The sequence below is a fragment of the Chrysochloris asiatica genome, unplaced genomic scaffold (genome assembly GCF_000296735.1).
Source record: "Chrysochloris asiatica unplaced genomic scaffold, ChrAsi1.0 scaffold00103, whole genome shotgun sequence".
Taxonomy (NCBI): Eukaryota; Metazoa; Chordata; class Mammalia; order Afrosoricida; family Chrysochloridae; genus Chrysochloris; species Chrysochloris asiatica.
The window spans coordinates 11625207-11644370 of NW_006408621.1; the positions used below are offsets into that span (position 1 = coordinate 11625207).

Genomic DNA, 19164 nt, shown 5'->3' on the forward strand with positions numbered 1-19164 from the left:
CCACTTCTAGGGATCCTTCAAGAAGCCCTAGTAACAGAGTGGTAAAGATCCGTACAAATTCAGCGATTCAAACCCAACAGCCTCTCCATATGACAGATGTGATGGTCTGTTTCCATAAAAATTTGAAGTCTTGGAAACCCTTTGGGACAGTTCTGTGCCATGCTATATACTTGATGTGAATCCGAATTGACATGGTGGCAATGATTTTAGTTTGGGTTGAGGATCCTTCATGTGTTGATTTTTCTCTCCCTTTTTTTTTTTTTGTCATGTATTAGTTTAGCTTTTATTCCTCGTTTTATGTCTTTCACAAATTTGATGAATATTCCATCAGTGCACTACATCTAGATTATTAACAAATTGTTGAAGAAACTCTGGTATATCAATGTATTTTTACGGCATACCACTACAGATTTCCTTCATTAATGATAATTGTATGAATGATGTTGTTCAGTCAGTTAGGAGTCTTTCTTACTTGTTGATACTAAGTTTATATTTCTTATTTTTACTGACAGTGAAAGAATATCAATAGAATCATTTTATAATTAACTTCATTAAAGGTGCTGTTGTTAAATGTTGAGTCGGTTCTGACTCATAGCGACCCCTGAATAGGGTTTCCAAGGAGCAACTGTTGAGATTCAGCCACTGACCTTGTAGTTCAAAACAACCTTGAGGTTGTGTGCTTATCCTTGCGGTGCCACACCAGGACTCTGTTGTTGTTATTGTTAGGTGCCATTGAGTCAGTACCGACTCACAGAGACCCTATGCACAACAGAACAAAACACTGTCTGATCCTGGGCCAACTTCACAATTGTTGCCACATTTGAGCCCATTGATGCTGCCACTTTGCTAATCCACCTCGCTGGGGATCTTTCTCTCTTTCTCTGACCCTCCACCTTACCAAACATGATAACCTTCTCCAGTGACTGTTCCTACTGACAATATGTCCGAAGTATGAGAGATGAAGTTTGGCCATCCTGACCTCCAAGGAGCACTCTGGCTGCACTTCTTCCAAAACGGGTCTGTTGGTTCTTTTGGCAGCCCATGGCACTTTTAATATTCTCCAACACCATAACTCAAAAGCATCAATTCTTCTACGGTCTTCCCTTATTCACTGTCCAGCTTTCACATGCATATGAGGTTATTGAAAATACCATGGCTTGAGTCAGGCGCACCTTAGTTCTCAAGCTGACATCTTTGCTCTTCAACACTTTCAAAAGGTCTTGTGCAGCAGATTTGCCTATTGCAATACGTCATTTGATTTCTTGACTGCTGCTTCTGTGAGTGTTGATAGTTGATTCAAGAAGAATGAAGTCCTTGACAACTTCAGTCTTTTCTCTGTTGATAAGAATGTTATTGGTCTAGTCGTGAGGATTTTTGTTTTCTTTACATTGAGATGCATTAAGTGCCATGAAATCAGTTCCAACTAATAGTGACACCCCCCCCCCCCGTGTAAGGTTTCCCAAGGCTGTAAGTTTTTTGCAAGAGAAGAAAGCCTCATCTTTTACCTTTGGAGCAGCTGATAGGCTTGAACCCCTGACCTTGTGGTTCGTAATCCATTGTTTATCCTACAGAGCCAGTGTTTATCTTGCCACCTCGCCCCAATATAAAAAATATATATATTGTAGATATACAATAAAGCATTCTATGGAACTAGTCTGATAACCTGATTTTTAAAAAATTAGTCTTATTTGAATTGTTTATATAATAAACTTGCACTGTCCAAGCGGTCTCTTAAAATAACTTCTATAATCTTTGGGAATCTGGTATCAGACTCACTAGTTAATATTTTAGGGAGTTTCCTTCCCATTTTTATAAATCAAAACATGTTAATGAACTTGATGACTGACTATACCAAGTGCTTCATTAAGTTTAAATTATGTTTTAATTTAAAATGTAAATTCTTTAATGCAGAGAAGGAGAAAAGCTGAATGTTAAAAGTTTTTTATCAGACTCCCTATGAAGAAAAACCCTGAATCTTTAACTCTTTGGGGAAAAGAAAACAAAAAGTTTTGTCAGGAATCTAAAGAGAGACCTGCAAACAAGCAGCCAAAAGAATGTATTCTCAGGCCATTAGAAAAGAAAAAGACAAATGCACACAAATATTTCACCAAAAATCTTTGGTGTGTACTTTTCTCAGAAAATCAGAGTGTGACCAAATGCTTAAAGAAGAAAGTTGATTAACATACAAATTGATTTTTCCCGTTCTCTTTTATGACAAAGGAGGACAAAGCTAGTTTATAAACTCCTAGTTACAGCAAATTTTACCCCTTTTGTAATCTCAGCTATTCTAGATTGACTCTGCTAGGAAATCAATTTCTTCTTGTAACCATGTTTCAGGTGAAATTTTTATGAGTAATAAAACAGACATGCATTTATTGTGACGTGATTAGGTAAAGCTAGGTCAGATAGATTTCACACTCCATTAATTTATAAGACTGTCGTCATATGACTTTGGCTTACTCTCTTTTTCCAGAGTAATATGGTATAATTATAGAGAGAGATGAAAAATTAGATGTTAGCTCTAAAGATTGTTTCTCTACATAGAACCTATGATTGTAGAGCACAAAGAATATTCGTGATGTTTAAGAAATGAAGACATGAAACTTTCTTAGGAAAAATTCATTTTTGTTTTCTAATATTTTAAATATGTCTGCCAGTTATGGTTTACAAAATTCTCATGTTATGCTTTGATTGGAAATAATATTTTTATGAGTATAGTAGGATAGACTGGTTTTCTCACATGAAGTCTTTAAGTGTCTGACTGGTAAGAATCAGTTGGCATGTTGGTCAGTCATGACCTTGACATGGAAAAGCCAGTTAGCTTTCTTTTACTCGGTACCCACAGTTCATTCCAAACCCAAACATTAGTATCTTTAGTCCTAAACCGAATTGGGCAAGAACATATGCCGCGATTGTTGTTGTTGTTAAGTGCTGTCGAGTCGATTCTGACCCATAATGACCCTGCATAGGATTTCTGAGGCTGTAAATCTTAACGGGAGCAGAAAACCTCATCTTTCTCCCGCAAAACTGCTGGTAGTTTTGAACCGCTGACCTTGAGATTAGCCACCTGATTCGTAACCACTATGCTATCAGAGTTCCTTATATACCTTGATAGCACTAATCTATATCTTTACTGGAATCTGTCATTCATTCATGCAGTGTCACTAGGCATTGGGATAAACCACAGGTTTTTGTTCTCATAGAGCTTATATTCTAGCAGCTGAGCCATAGACATAATAATAATTGTATAATGTGTTAGAAATCATTAAATGCTATGTGGTTTTAAAAGCCATCTAGACAAAGAAAATAGAGCAAAATAAGAAAGAACTGGAGTACTAGGGTGTGGGGAGTGAGTTACAATTTTGAATAGTGTGGTCAAGGTAGATCTTGATGAGACACTGAAATTTCAAGAGACTTGAAGGAGATGAGGTAAATTACATGTGGCTATCTAGGGTAACAATATTCTAAGCAGATGGAATAATTAGAGCAAAGGACTTAAGGTGGGAACATCAAGGAAAGCAGGGTGACTAGAGTACAAAACAAAAGGAAAAGATGTCAGAGAGATAATGGGGAGAGAGAAAACAGATTATGTGGGAACTGGTAAATCATAGAAAGGACAGCAAAAGGACATAGTAAAGTAGATGGTCAGTGAATAGAGGATCTTTAATGTAATGGATTGACACAGTGGCTACAATAATGGACTCAAACATAACAACAGTTGTAAGGATGGCGCAGGACTGGTCACTGCTTGGTTCTGTTTTACAAAGGGATGCTATGCGTCCAAACTGACTCTGTGGCACCTAACAACAACAACAACAACCAGAGATGTTGAGCACCTTTACATGTGCTTGCTTATTGGCTGTTTCAGTTTTTTCTTTAATGAAATGTCTAAGTCTCTTCCCATTTTTTATTGGGTTGTTTGCCTTTTTGTTAAATTTTAAGAGTTCTTTGTATGTTCTGTAAATTAACTCTTATGAAATATATTGCTTTTACTATTTTTCTCCCAATCTGTAGTCTTTCTTTTCACTTTTTTAATTAAGTCTGTTGATCAACAAAAGTGTTTTTATTGGTTTTGATGCGGTTTCAATTAGCTATTTTGTCTTTCATTGCTTATGTTTTAAGTGTCATGTCTAAAAATGCATTAAAAAAAAAATAAGTCCCTAAGTATTATTTGTAAGGAGCTCTGGTAGCGTAGTGGTTACGAATCGGGCTGCAAACCTTAAGGTCAGCGGTTCGAAACTACCAGCCACTCCGCGGGAGAAAGATGAGGCTTTCTACTCCCGTAAAGATTTACACCCTCGGAAACCCTGTACAGGGTCGCTATGGGTCGGAACCGACTCAACGGCACTTAACAAAACAAAAGTATTATTTGTAGGGTGTCTGGTGTGGCGCTATAGGTCAATGTGCTGGACTACTACAAGATCAATTTGAACTGCGAGGTCTGTAGTTCAAGCTCACCAGCCACTCCTCAGAAGGTCTCTATGAATCAGAACTGACTCAAAGACACTTAACAACAAAAGTATTATTTACTTGTAAGATTTCTCCTGAGAGTTTTATGATTTCAGTTCTTACATTTAGATCTTCAGTTTTTTTAGTTAATTGTTCCAAATCATTCAAGGTTTGAGTCTAGGTTCATTATTTTGCTTGTGGATTTCTAGTTCTCCAAGTCCTGTTAATTTAAACAGACTAGTTTTTGCCATTGGATGGACTTACTGAAAATAAGTTGATTGTAGAAATGCAGGCTTATTTCTTAGATTCTCAATTCTAAGCCTGCATATCTACGAATCTGTATAGCATTTCTAAGGAGCACCTAGTGAGCTTGAACCACCGACTTTGTGGTTCAAACCAACCATACAATCCAGCATACTAACTCACAGTGCCATACCATATGTCTAGCACTATACCGTTACCAGACTGTTTTGATTAATGTAGCTTTATAATATATTTTGAAATCAACAAATAATGCATCTTTAACTACTTATCTCCATTACTATGACACAAGAAGAAATGGATGGTGCCTGGCTACAGTTACTGAGGATTTGGTAGGAATGAAAAAGGTGGACCAGAACTTCAAACTCATTTTTAAACCAGACTTAACAATATTCATTGAGACTGGAAGAACCACCAAGTCTAAGTCCTGATAATAATCTTTAAACTTTAGACAAAAACTAAAACAACAGTTTTAGTCCCATTAATGAAGAATTTTGCCTGAAGCATAGAACTCTTATAAAGAATTACCTGTGAGTGTAAACTGACAGTAATTCATCGAAAGAACATTAAGGAACAGAGAGCCTAAGTTAATGGTGACAAAACCCTTAAGGGTAGAGTTAGAATGGTGACACAGTATGATGTATGTAACCAATGTTATTGAAATTGTGAATTATTTATGTTTGCTTTTGTATATTGTCACCAAAAATAAAATATTTCTAAAGAAATAGGAGTTTTACTATTGATCTTTTTCAAGATCATTTTAGCTTATTCAGGGTTTCTTGCAGTTCATATAAGTTTGAAGATTGGTTTTCCATTTCTGCGAAGAATATTGTTGGAATTTTGATGGGTATTTATGTTCAGTTATAGATTTAGGTAGACTGACATCTGAGTAATAGTAAATCTTTCATCCAAGGAGCCAAGGAATCCTTCTGTTTATTTGTTGTTGTTAGGTGCTGTCAAGTCAGTGTAGTGACCTCCTGCACAACAGAATGAAACACTGCTTAGTCCTAGTTCTGCACTATCCTCAGAATCGTTAATCTTGAGCCCACTGCTGCTGACACTGTGCTAATCCATCTCGTTGGGGGTCTTCTTCTTTTTCACTGACCCTCCACCTTACCAAGCATGATGTTTTCCAGGGACTGATCCCTCCTGATAATAGGCCTGAAGTATGAGAGATGAAGTCTCACCATCCTTATTTATAAGGAAGTCTCGCCATTCTGGCTTCCAAGGAGCATTCTGGTTGTACTTCTTCTAACACAGATTTGTTTGTTCTTCTGATAGTCCATAGTTCTTTCAATATTCTCCTCCAACACCATAACTCAAATGCATCAATTCTTCTACAGTCTTTATTGAACTTCAGCATGCATCTTAGGCTGTTGAAAATACCATGGCTTGGATCAGGCGCACCTTAGTCCTCAAACTGACATCTTTGCTCTTGAACACTTTAAAGAGTCTTGTGCAACAGATTTACCTAATGCGTCATCAGGAACTCTTTCTTGACTGCTGCTTCCATGAGTGAATCCAAACAAAATGAAGTCTTTGACACCTTCAGTCTTTTCACTGTTTATCATGTTGTTATTTATTGGCCTAGTGGTAAGGATTTTTGTATTCTGTACATTGAGGTGCAACCCATATGGAAGGTTGTGCTCTTTGATCTTCATCAGTATTTTAGGTCTTCTTGGCTTTCAGCAAACAAAGTTGTCTCATCTGCATATTGCAGGTTGTTAGTGAGTATTCATTTATGAGTAACCCTGTTGCTTCACTCTTTTTCATATATTTCAGCCTCTTGAATTATTTGCTCCAAGTATAGATTGAATATGTATGGTGAAAGAATACAACCCTGTCACATATACTTTTCCTGATTTTAAACCATTCAGTGTTCTCGTTCCTTTCAAGCTGCCCAGGTGACACAATGTGTTAAGCAGTGGGCTGTTAATAATAAGGTAGGTGGTTTCTCTGCAGGAGAAAGTCGTTTTCATCATATAAGGCTTTCACCTCTGGTAAAATTGATTGCTAGGTGCTTCATCCTTTTAGATGCTATTATAAATAGAATTGTTTTCTTAATTTTATTTTTGACTTGCTCATTTATGATATATAAAAACCTCACTGATTTTTGTGTTGCCATCCTCACTTCTAGGGAGCATTCTGGCTGTACTTATTCCACCACAGATTTGTTTGTTCTTCTGTAGCCCATGATATTTTTAATAATAGTATTTTTTTCAGCATTCTTGTGTCTGTATTCATTTTTTATAGAACTTAATTATTTTTGTTGTTGATAATATACACAGCAAAACTGAATACTTCCTAAGGTTCCTGTTGTATTTACATTCTTAAGGGATTATTGGCCAGTTATTTTCTTATTTATAATGGTGTGTTTGTCTGGATTTGGCATCAAAGTAAAACTGGTTCCATAGAATGTGTTGGGAAGTGTTCCTTCTTCTTTTTGGAAAAGTTCTTAAAGAATTAGGATCACTTTTTCTGTATAGTAGCTGTTTCAATTAATGTATGTTGAATTAATTTCACTTTGTCATTTTCTTCTAGGAGTGATCAGCAGCATCAAGCATCTGAACTTGAATCTGAGGAAAATAGTATTCCAGATTCACCAATAACAGCTTTTTCATTTTCTGGAGTTAACCGATTACGAAGAAAGGAGAATCTCCATGTTCGATATGTAGAACAAATACATACTAAACTGGAGCACTCTGCATGTACAAATGGTAAGAATTAGCAATTGCATTTTAGATGTCAGGTTTTGTGAAAAACTTGTCTGTTATTATATTTTTATGTTGTTCAATCCAATGGAAGATAATCTTTGTTGTAGATTACTTATAAATGTGATTTTAATGTAAAAGTTCTATACGAATTTTTTCTTTTAGAAAGGTCAGCATTATGATGGCACTTATGAGGTGGAGGCTAAAGATATCCTGGGATGTCTGACTTTTCCAAAATGCTATACCACTCCACAATCTCTGATATCAACCAGCACTCCTCCCCTCAGTGTTCTCTCTCACGTCCCAGGATTCCTCAGTTCACTGCAGCATCTTACAGAACTCACAAATTATCAAAGAAATTGCTCACTTGGTTATGGAGGGTTGTTGTTGTTGTTATGTGCCGTGGAGTCGGAACCGACTCATAGTGACCCTGTACAGGGTTTCCGAGGGTGTAAATCTTTACGGGAGTAGAAAGCCTCATCTTTCTCCCGCGGAGCAGCTGGTAGTTTCGAACTGCTGACCTTGCGGTTCACAGCCCGAGTCGTAACCACTACGCTACCAGAGCTGTGGTGAGTCCCAAATCTATAGTTTAGACATTAGTCTGGAGGATTCTTCTCTCTCATACCAAACCAGGCTGTTGATTCACAGGCTACAGAAGCTTGCAAATCATTTCAGGCAATACACCCACCCAGCTCAAGTCCCAAGAAACGGAGGTCAGATGGAGGCAAGCCAGACTCAGGATCCAAAGCACGAGAGTGAATTTTGCTGTAGTTGCTCAAGCTGCTATAGAACCAAAAGCAAAAAAAAAATACGCACGTTAGACTCACATCTCCAAAATGACTACTGAGGCCCTGGTCCAGGGATTTTATAGGTTGATCATTGCCATCTGATTGGTGTTCATTGGGATGATTCAACCCTAGTCTTTTTTTGCATCCTCAATCAAGAAGAGAGGTTATAAAGATAGCATTTTACCCACATCTGGGGCACTGATGGTGGTGTGCTTTCAAAAGATCAGGTTGAGAACATACTGTGTATGCTGTGTGATGGACCAGATCTGGTCTTAGCCAGTTCTCTGACCCCAGCCTCATGATTTTCTTAATTAAGCAGGAAACTGGTAGTTTGCTAAGTAAGGGAACTTCTCAAAACAGGAAATTATTTCTCATTTTAACAAAGACATCAATTTGCAGACGATACTCCCAAGGAAACTAAGGTGTGAGAGTAGTGATGGTGGTTATGTGCCATGGAGTCAGTTCCAACTCATAGCGAAAGGTGAGGGTAGTAACCCTTGAATTAAAAAAAGTTGTGTCCTCCAGTCAGGTCCAACTCATAGTGACCCTGTGTAGGTTTTTCGTGCGCTTGAACCACTGACGTTGCAATTAGCAGTCTGATGCTTATTCTACAGTGCTACATCAACCTGTATTCCAACTTAATCCAACCTCATTATCATAACAGGCGACTCACTCCAAAAAGGGACTTTAACACAGATATGTTGTTGTTGTTAAGCGCTGTCTAGTTGGTTCCAACCCATAGTGACCCTGTATAGGGTTTCCAAGGAGCAACTGGTTAGCACTCTAGCTCTGGCTCATTAACCCACAGTGCCACACCAGGACTCCAACACAGACATAGAAGCAAGTTAAGTAATTGACTGTACCAAAGTTCTTAGTGCCATTTGTAAAATGACTAGTAAGCTGGACATGTGTTAACCTATTTATGTAAACATTCATCAGTTCATTAAGACAATGAATTTTTATATGAAAAATATTCATATATATATATATATATATATGTACATCTGAGTGGGATAATAGGAAAGAAGACAGAAACTTGCTAATATCTACTAGCTGTGTGCCCTGTATTATACTCAGTGCTTTGCATACATTATTATTGTTGTTAATGTGCCATTGACTCAATACTGACTCATAGGGACCCTAGGCACAGCAGAAAGAAACACTTGCCAGTCTTATGCCAGCCTCACAATCATTGCTACATTTGAGCCTGTTGATGCTGCCATGGGGCCAATCCATCTCGGGGTCTTCCTCTTTTTCTCAGACTCTCCACTTTACCAAACATGATATCCTTCTCCAGGGACTGGTCACTTTTCACAATATGTCCAAAGTATGAGAGATGAAGTCTGGCCATCCTGGCTTACAAGGAGCATCATGGCTGTATTTCTTTTAACACAGATTTGTCTGTGCTTTTAATATTCTCCAACACCATAACTCAAGTGCATCAATTCTTCTATGATCTTTCTTATTCATTGTTGTTTCACATGCAGATGAGACTGTTGAAACAGGTCACCTTATTTCTCAAACTGACATCTTTGCTCTTGAACACTTTAAAGAGGTCTTGTGCATTAGTAATGTAGTATGTCATTTGATTTCTTTGCTTCTATGAGTGTTGATGGATCCTAGTCAAATGAAGTCTTTGACAACTTCAGTCTTCTTTCCACTTATCATGATGCTGTTTATTGGACAGTCGTGAGGATTTTTGTTTTCTTTATATTGAGATGTAATCCATACAGAAGGCTGTGGTCTTTGATCTTCATCAGTTAAGTTTTTAAGTCCTCTTTGCTTTCAGCAAGCAAGGTGGTATCACCTGCACATCACAAGCTGTTAATGAGTCTTCCTCCAATCCTGATGCCACATTTTTCATATAATCCAGCTGCTTGGATTATGTGTTCAACGTACACATAAGAGTAAGTATGATGGAAGATACAGCCTTGGTGTACACCTTTCCTAATGTTAAACCATTGAGAGTTCCCTTGTTCTATTCGAACAACTGCCTTTCGGTCTATATACAGATTCCTCATAATGAGCACAATTAAGCATTCTGGAATACTCATTCTTTGCAATGTTGTCCATAGCTTGTCATGACCCACACAATTGAAAGCCTTTGCATAGTCAATAAAGCACAGGTAAACATTTTTCTGGTATTCTCTGCTTTCAGCAAGATCCATCTGATGTCTGCAGTGATATCACTCATTCCACATCCTTTTATGAATCCAGCTTAAACCTCTGACAGTTCTCTGTCAATGTATGGTTGCAGCCATTTTTAAAATTATCTTTAGCAAAATTTTATTTGCACGTGATATTAATTATATTGTCTGATGATTTCCACATTCCGTTGGGTCACCTCTCTTTGGAATGGGCACAAATATGGATCTCTTCCAGTCAGTTGACCAGGTAGCTGTCTTCCAAATGTCTTGGCATAGATGAGTGATTTTCTCCAGTGCCACATCAGTTTGTTGAGAGATTTCAGTTTGTATTCTGTCATTTCCTAGAGCCTTGTTCTTTGCCAATTCCTTGAATGCACCTCGGACGTCTTCCTTCAGTATCACTAGCTCTTGGTCATATGCTACCTCTTGAAATGGTTGAACATCAACCATTTCTTTTTGGTACAGTGATTCTGTGTCTTCCTTCCATCTTCTTTAATGCTTTCTGCATCATTCAATATTTTGCTCATGGAATCCTTCCAATATTTTAAGTCAAGGCTTGAATTTTTTTCTCAGTTCCCTCAGTTTGAGAAATGCTGAGTATATTTTTCCCTTTTGGTTTTCTAACTCCAGGTCTTTGCACATTTCATTGTAGTATTTGACTTGTTTTCTTTAGCTGCCTTTTGGATTTTCTATTCAGCTCTTTTATTTCCTTATTTCCTCATTTCTTCCATTTGCTTTAGCATCACTACACTGGAGAGAAAATATAAGCGTCTCTTCGGACATCTATTTTGGTCTTTTCCTTCTTTCTTATCTTCTCAGTGACCTTTTTCTTTCTTCCTGTATAATGTTCTTGATGTCATCCCACAATTCTTTTAGTCTTCTGTCTTTATGTCTAATGCAGCCAGTCTATTCTTTCGATGACCTCTTAGTTCAGGAGGTATATATCAAGGTCATATTTTGGCTCTCAGGGGTTTAATTTTCTTCAGCTTTAGCCTGAACTTGCATATGAGCAGTTGATGGTCTGTTCCTGGCCTTGTTTTGGCTGATGATGTGGCGCTTTTCCACTGTTTTTTTCCACATATGTAGTCAATTTGGTCTGTGTGTATTCTATCTGGTGACGTCCATGTGTATAGTCATCTTTTATGTTGTTTGAAATGGTATTTGCAATTGAAGAGGTCATTGGTCTTGCAGAATTTTATCATGAAATCTCCAGCATCTTTTTGCTCACCAAGGCCATATTTTTCAACCACTGATCCTTCCTTTTGTTTCCAACCTTTGCATGCCAATCACCAGTAATTATCAGTAAATCTTGATTGCATGTTTGATCAATTTCAAACTGAAGAAATTGGTAGAATTCTTCAATTTTATCATCACTGGCTTTAGCAGTTGGTACAAAAATGTGAATAATAGTGATATTAAGTGGTCTTCCTTGTAGGCATATGGATATTATCATATCACAAACAGCATTGTACTTCATGACAGATCCTGAAATACTCTTTCTGATGATGAATGTGACACCATTCCCTCTCAATTTGTCATTCCCAGCATAGTAAAACCATGTGATTATCATATTCAAAACCAACACTAGTTCATTTCAGCTCATTAATGCCTAGGGTATTGATTGTGTTCCATTTCATTTTTGGCAATTTCCAATTTTCCTAGATTCATACTTCATACATTCCATGTTCTGATTATTAATGGAAGTTTTCAGCTGTTTCTCTTCATTTTGACTTGTGCCCCATCATCAACTGAAGGCCCCTAAAGGCTTTACGCCATTCGTGTCATCACAGTCAACTTTGAGCAGGCAGCGCTTTCCTCAGTCATATTTTGAGTGTCTTCCAACCTGAGGGACTCATTTTTCTGGTACTATATCTGAAAATACTCTGGTTCTCGTTATCATGTTTCAGTATTCAATATTCTGGTACTATCTGAAAGTGGTCCACTGTTATTCATAAGGTTTTCAGTGACTACATACTCAAAAGTGGTCCATCTCTCCTTCTTAGTCTGTATTCATCTGAACGCTCAGCTGAAACCTGTCTACCTTGGGTGACCCTGCTGGTATTTAAAATACTGGTGGCATAGCTTCCAGAATCACAGCAACACATAAGAAACTGACAGTTGAATTGCATACATTATTAGAATATTTCAATTCTCATAACAGTCTTGTAAAGTAGCTATTGCTACTGTTTTGCATCGTTGAGGAGAAGGTAAGCCCAAGAGAGATTAAATAATTTATCCAAGATCACTAATCAAGTAATTAGATGAGTCATAATTGACATATTCCCAGCTATAAACTTTGAGGCCTGGTGTGGTAAGGTAAGCACTGAACTGCTAACCAGAAGGCTGGTGGTTCAAACCTTGGAAACCCTATACAGGATCGCTATGTATTGAAACCAACTCAATGACACTTAGGAACAACAAGCTCTGAATTTTTATACTCTTTAAAGTTCTTGCCATACCTATTCCACCATTGGAGCTATCTTTAACTAATTATTTTTGTTATAATTTGTAGCAGTTAATGGTAATGCTAGGGCTGTGGCTCAGAACCATGGTCTCCAGGGACTACGTCCTACTTCAGGAAGTAATGTTAGGACCTTAAAAACAAGTAAGTGACCATCTTAGGTACAACTATTGGTTTCTCCATGTCCAAAGCAAAGAAGAGTGAAGAAAATCAGAGACACATGGAAGCAGTTAGTCTAAAGCTCTAAAGAACACACAACCGTCAATCTCCACGACCTGGAGACCAGAAGAACTAGATGGTGCCTGGCTACCACTTGTGACTCCTCTGAAAGGATCACATTAGAAAGCCCTGGATAGAGTGGGAGAAAATGTGGAACAAAACTCAAAATCATAAATAAGACCAGGCTCAGTTGTTGGGTAGAGATGGTTGGAACCCCCATGACTGTAGCCCATCCTTCATGTATAGAAGGGAGCTCACCCCTGTGGCACCACTTAAAGCCAAATAATAGACAGGTCTAGAAAGGGAAAGTAACAATAGGGAGGTACATACTCCATAAAACAATTAACTGTCTAAGATCTAAAGGGTAGTATTTGCACATTAATTAAATTTAGACCGCTTTTAATTAAGTCCTCTGAAATAGTTGTCTCATGTATTGTTAAGTACCATCAAGTCGTTTCTGACTCATAGTAACTTGTATAGGGTTTCTGAGGAGCAGCTGGTGAGTTTTAACCACCAGCCTTGTGGTTCAAACGACCTTGCTGTTCAGTGCTTATCCTGTAGCACCACACCAGTAGTTTATCATGTAATATATAATACAGAGTCCTGGTGTGGCACTGTGAATTAATATTAGTATAATAATACAAGAAACCCTCATAATGTAGTTGATTACAAGCTGAGCTGCTAACCGTAAAGTCAGAAGTTTGAATTACAGTTGCTCTGTGGGAGAAAGATGAGGCGAAATGCTATACGGGATCACTATGAGTTAGAACCAACTCAGTGGCACACCACCACCAACTTATAATAATTTTTTTCTTCTTATATTATGGTTTTTTTCTTCTAATATTAAGCTAAATTATAAAGACTTTTAACCTAAACAATAACAAGGAGTGCCATGACTCTGTAGTATATGCACTGGACGGTGACCCAGAACATCATGCCCACCAGCCGCTCAGGAAGTCTCAGGAAGATGAGACTTGGCTGCAAAGATTTACAGTCTCGAAAACTCCATAGGGGTCACTATGAGTTGATGACACTCAACAACAACAAATCTATAACAAGGAAAGTGTTTGGGAACAGGGTTGCATAGTCTTAGAGATGTTCGTTGTTGTGTGCCGTGGAGTCAGTTCTGATTCATAGTTACCCTGTACAGGGTTTCTGATGCTGTATATCTTTACGGGAGCAGAAAACCTCATCTTTCTCCCTCGGAACAGCTGGTAATTTCGAATTGCTGGCCGTGAGATTAGCAGCCCGATTCGTAACCACTATGCTATCAGAGCTCCTTTAGGATGTTTATACAAATGCAAATAAATTATCAATAGGCTAGACTAATGCCAATGTATTTGCACTTGTATGAACATCTGCTTATTAAAAAAAATTGTTAAGTGCCATCGAGTTGGTTCTCATAGCAACCCTGTTACGGTTTTCAAGGAACAGCTGGTGGGTTTGAACTGCCAGCCTTGTGGCTCACATTCCAGTGCTGATGCTACAGTGCCACACCAGAAGTCCTTATTCTTTGACATTGGAGAATTAGCATATTTCATCAAGTTTTTGTTCAATTTCTTGTGAAGGAGGATATTTGAAGACTCTGGAACTTTTTTCTTCCCCTTTTATTTGAGCTTGCATCACCATCTAGTGGAAAGCAAATGAACTGTGCAAAATCTTACTCATAATTAGGAGATAAATGAAATTTTGAAACTGAACATCCATTGACTTTTTTTTAATATAACATCACAATTTTGTTTTAATAATAAAACAAGATGATGCTTAGAACTGGATCACCTGGCCCTTCTCCTTATCTCCTCCCAGTTCAGAATGCTTGCCTCTCTTAATAGCCAACATACTCTTGGATCTGCAGTTTGGCCCAACACATTCAAGCCCCAACACAATCTTCTTTGTAGTTTTAGCCTTCTTATGGAAAATTGGCTTAGTCTCCCTACCATATCCACTCTGCTTCCTGTCATCACGATGCTTTCCTTGGGCGTACAGAGAATCTTTGCCCTTCTTTTACTGTTTGACTTTGTGGAGTTGCTGCTTACCACACTTCTTACAGAAAGTCCCGTGGGTTTTAGGAACGTTCACCGTGATTGTGGGAACTCTGTCAGCATGAAAAGAAGCTCCATTAACATTTTAGTCTATCAGACAAGACAAAAATTATTATAGATAAACATCTATAAATTTTGATTATTTATATCTGTGAATAAAAATAATCAGAAAACAAATTACAATAATTTTCTTTATAAGGACAGCTTTTGTATTCAGTATAAATGTTGTTAAGTACTGTTGAGTAAGTTCCGACTCATGGTGACCCTGTGTGCAAAGTAATGCAACACTGCCTGGTCCTGCGCCCTCCTCACAATTGTCATGTTTGAGTAGAGTTTTGCAGCCAGTGAGTCAGCCCATCTCATGGAGGAACTTCCTCTCCTTCACTAAGCGTCCACTTTCCCAAGCATGATGTCCTTTTCCAGGAGACTGCTCTCTCCTGATGACATGTCCCAAGTATGTGAGACAAAGCTCACCATTCTCACTTCCAAGGAGCATTCAGTATAAATACTTTTGGTCAAATGCTTCATTGTATGAGAACAACATAAAACTATTTTAAACTTGATCAGTTTTAATCTTATTCTGATCATTTTTACTTAGAATCGGAAAATATAAGGTAACTTTTGAGCCATGGAAAGTACTACAAAACTGATTCCTCTGTCCCTTTCTTCTTCTGGTGGTGGTTATATACCGTGGAGTCGGTTCCGACTCATAGCGACCCTGTACAGGGTTTCTGAGGCTGTACATCTTTACAGGAGCAGAAAGACTCATATTTCTCCCGCGGAACAGCTGGTAGTTTTGAACTGCTGACCTTGCGGTTCGCAGCCTGATTCATAACTGCTATGCAAAGTTTACAATGCTTTTCAGTATTCTAGCAATAATTGTTGTTTTGTTGTGTAGTGTCATAGAGTCGGCTTCAACCCATAGCAACCCTGTGTAGGGTTTCTGAGGAGTGACTGATGAGCTTGAACTGCTGACCTTGTACATTAACCCACAGCACTACACCAGGACTCCCTAGCTATAATTAGTAAAGATCTTTGCCCCTTCTGCTTTGTCTTTCTTTGAGTGATTTCTGATAAGAATGTTTCAAGGTTTCCTTCCAGTAAATAAAAACTTTTAAAAGAAAGATTGCAGAGATATATACATTTTTAATGAACCTACTGTTCTGTGTTAAATACACAAGGAAAAGAAGCATTAACATTTTTCAACTAGAGGCACCTTAAGTCAGAAAAGCTTATATAGTTTAATGTTCTTGCTCCAGTTGTCTTAACTTCCAGCTTTGTTTCATAGTGATACTAAAGGAGTTTACGTCTTAGAATATAAAAATTGTATCAGTAAAATCATTCTTGTAATTTCTTTAAAGACAAGTTTATACTGGTGTACAGTGGTTAAATGCTTGGCTGCTAACCAAAAGGCCAACAGTTCAAAACCACAAGCTCAGGAGTGAAAAGTGTAACAGTCTGCTTCCATAAAGATGACAGCCTTGGAAATCCTATGGGGGCAGTTCTACTCTGTCCTATAGGGTGTGCTATGAGTCTGAATCAACTTTACAGCAAAGAATTTGTAAAAATGTTGATGTTTTTCTTTATTTTATGCTTATATATAATTTCTCTTTTTCTTGTAGACTTGAGAAAAGATCCGAAGTCTTCAGCTCATCCACTGCATAACCCTAATGAAAGTGAAATTCTAGTGACTGATACCTGCAATCAAAGTCAATCTCCCATGGCTAGTAAGAAAAATACTGAGATTACTTTACAGTTTAAAATTTATAATAATGGTGATCAGGAATGGGCAGCACTCTGAACTAGATAATTTTGGAAATTGTTTTCCATATATCCATTTGAAAAATAACTGTATTATTAGTTGTTTATCGGTCCTTTTCATACGGAAAGTAAGGTTAAATTATAATTAATATGTGTTAATATCCCTGTCCATGTCAATGTGTATTGTTAATGATCTTAAGTAAAGAAGGTGTTACTGTCGTTTACTCATTCATTCAACAAATCTTTGAGTACTGTGTACCAGGCACTGAATTTGAAAACAAAGTTCTTGCCCCCATGGAACTTTCAGGCTAGTTGGGGGAGAAGGAAACAAACAAATATATGTTATATGAAGACAAGCAAGTGGAAGCAAGTAAACCTTGGTATGAAGGGATATTGAGCCCATAAACTGATACTTGAGCATCCACTGAGGAAGCAAGTGAGCTATGTGAATTTCTGGAGAGGTCATCCCAGGTAGAGAAATCAGCAAGTGAAAAGACATTAAGTTGAAAGCACCAATTGGCTTGTTTTAGGAACATTAAAGGGGGCCAATGATATGCTTGGAGCAAGGAGTGAAGGATACAGCAGTAAGAATAGAGTTGCTATTTATTAAGAGAATTGGAGGATGGAGGGAGAGAGAAAGAACACGTTTAACACTCTCTCTCACTCACTACACCTGCTCTGGCAAATCACTAATGGCTTGATTGGTAAATCAAATGACTACTTCCCAGTCCTTTGCTTACTTGACCTTTCTGTAACATTTGACATTACTGATTACTGTTTGTTGAAGTGGTCTCACTCTTCTTGGTTGTCTTACTTTTTATTTGTGTTTTTGGTTTAATTTTTCCCTTACCTTTATTGGCTCTTCTTCCATCTGCCTCTTAAATGTGGCTGTTTCCCAATATGCTCCTTGACTTACTTACTCTTATCTCACTTTCTTTCTCTTCCTGAAGGGTTGCTATCCAGAGCCAGTACTTCAGCTACCACCATTTGATAATAAATCCCAAATCTGTATCTCTGTCTGACTTGTCTCTTGGATTCCAGACCAGTGTATCTGCCTTCTGTTGAATTTTTCCACCTGGATATCTTTCAGCTTTACCATATCCTAAACTGAAACTTTGGGCAAAACGACTTTTTTTCCTTATATTTACAATCTCAGCAAATGATACTACAAAGTACCTCTCTGAATTTCCTAAATCAGACAACTGAATCACCCTAGACTCCTGCTTCTTCATTTATCCTATTTAAAACCGTCTCTCCCTCTTACTGAGTTCACATGTTACATACTTGTTACATGTGTTTTTTTTTGTATTCCATTGTACTAGTAGAGGTTTTCAGTATCTCATCAAGACTGTTTAGTAATCTTGTTAGTATCCCGTCTGTTAATTATTGTTCCTTTATTCTGAATTGAGTGCAAGTTTACAGGGCAGATCCTCAGTTTTACATTCAACAAATCATATACCTTGTTTCATTACAATGATTATAATCCCCTCCATGTACCATCAGTTACCAGTATTTCTCTCTATTCATTTTAGCTCTTTTTTTTTTTACACTCAGGCATATATAGTAATTTACACCACCAAAGGGCACATACATTCTGCAAGTCTGCCTCCTAGCCACCAGCTCTCAGTCACTCTCTTTCCATGAATCTAGAGTCCTCAGATATTCCCTCTCTCCATGTCACCACCTCTGCCTCCATCTCTGGTGTTGCTGCTTCTCTGGATAAGGTCTCTCATTCCACTTGTGCTCTTCTTCCTTGATGGTCTTAGGGTAATCTGTTTCTGGACTGTAAGATGAACTACTCCCCTGTTTTTGTTACAAAACTTCTTTTACAATTTTGACAGTCACAATTAGACATAATAAAAATACTCACTATTGAACCATAAGAATCTTATCCCCATCTCTTTTTACCAGACCCATCTAGACAAGATGAAAACTATTCAGTGGAGACTTTGTCTTCCCTCACACACTCTAAAACTAAACTCCTCCTTGAAAGCTTATAAGCCAGTCACTTTGTGCCTTTATCACCTCCTCATTTTAGGTAGCCAATGTCTATGTTGCCCACCAGTATTATCTTTGTAATACAAATATTGCATCTGCTCTCCATTTTAAAGCACTTAAACATTTTTTCATTGCCTACAAAATAAATTCTAAATTCCTTAGCACGATCTAATCTCTAATCTACCTGTCTGGGCTCATCTCCTATTTCCTTATTTTGCACTTTGATTTCTAGTAATTGAACGTGTAAGTTTGTTTCATACATATCTAGACCATAAAACATGCCTAGATTTGAATCTCCTCTCTACTCCCAGTCCAGTTGACTTGTTC

The 19164-nt window shown here is 37.7% G+C and overlaps 1 protein-coding gene and 1 pseudogene across 1 annotated transcript in view; one reads left to right on the forward strand and one right to left on the reverse strand.

The window, feature by feature from the left end:
• Window positions 1-19164, forward strand: part of RBBP8 (retinoblastoma binding protein 8) — a 124713-nt gene that overhangs the window by 55333 nt on the left and 50216 nt on the right. Inside the window, exons 6-7 of the mRNA XM_006867292.1 lie at window positions 7252-7427; window positions 16701-16805. Of these exons, the coding sequence (XP_006867354.1) occupies window positions 7252-7427; window positions 16701-16805 (281 nt within the window). The remainder of the gene's footprint in view (window positions 1-7251; window positions 7428-16700; window positions 16806-19164) is intronic.
• On the reverse strand, window positions 14801-16420 carry LOC102820917 (annotated as a pseudogene).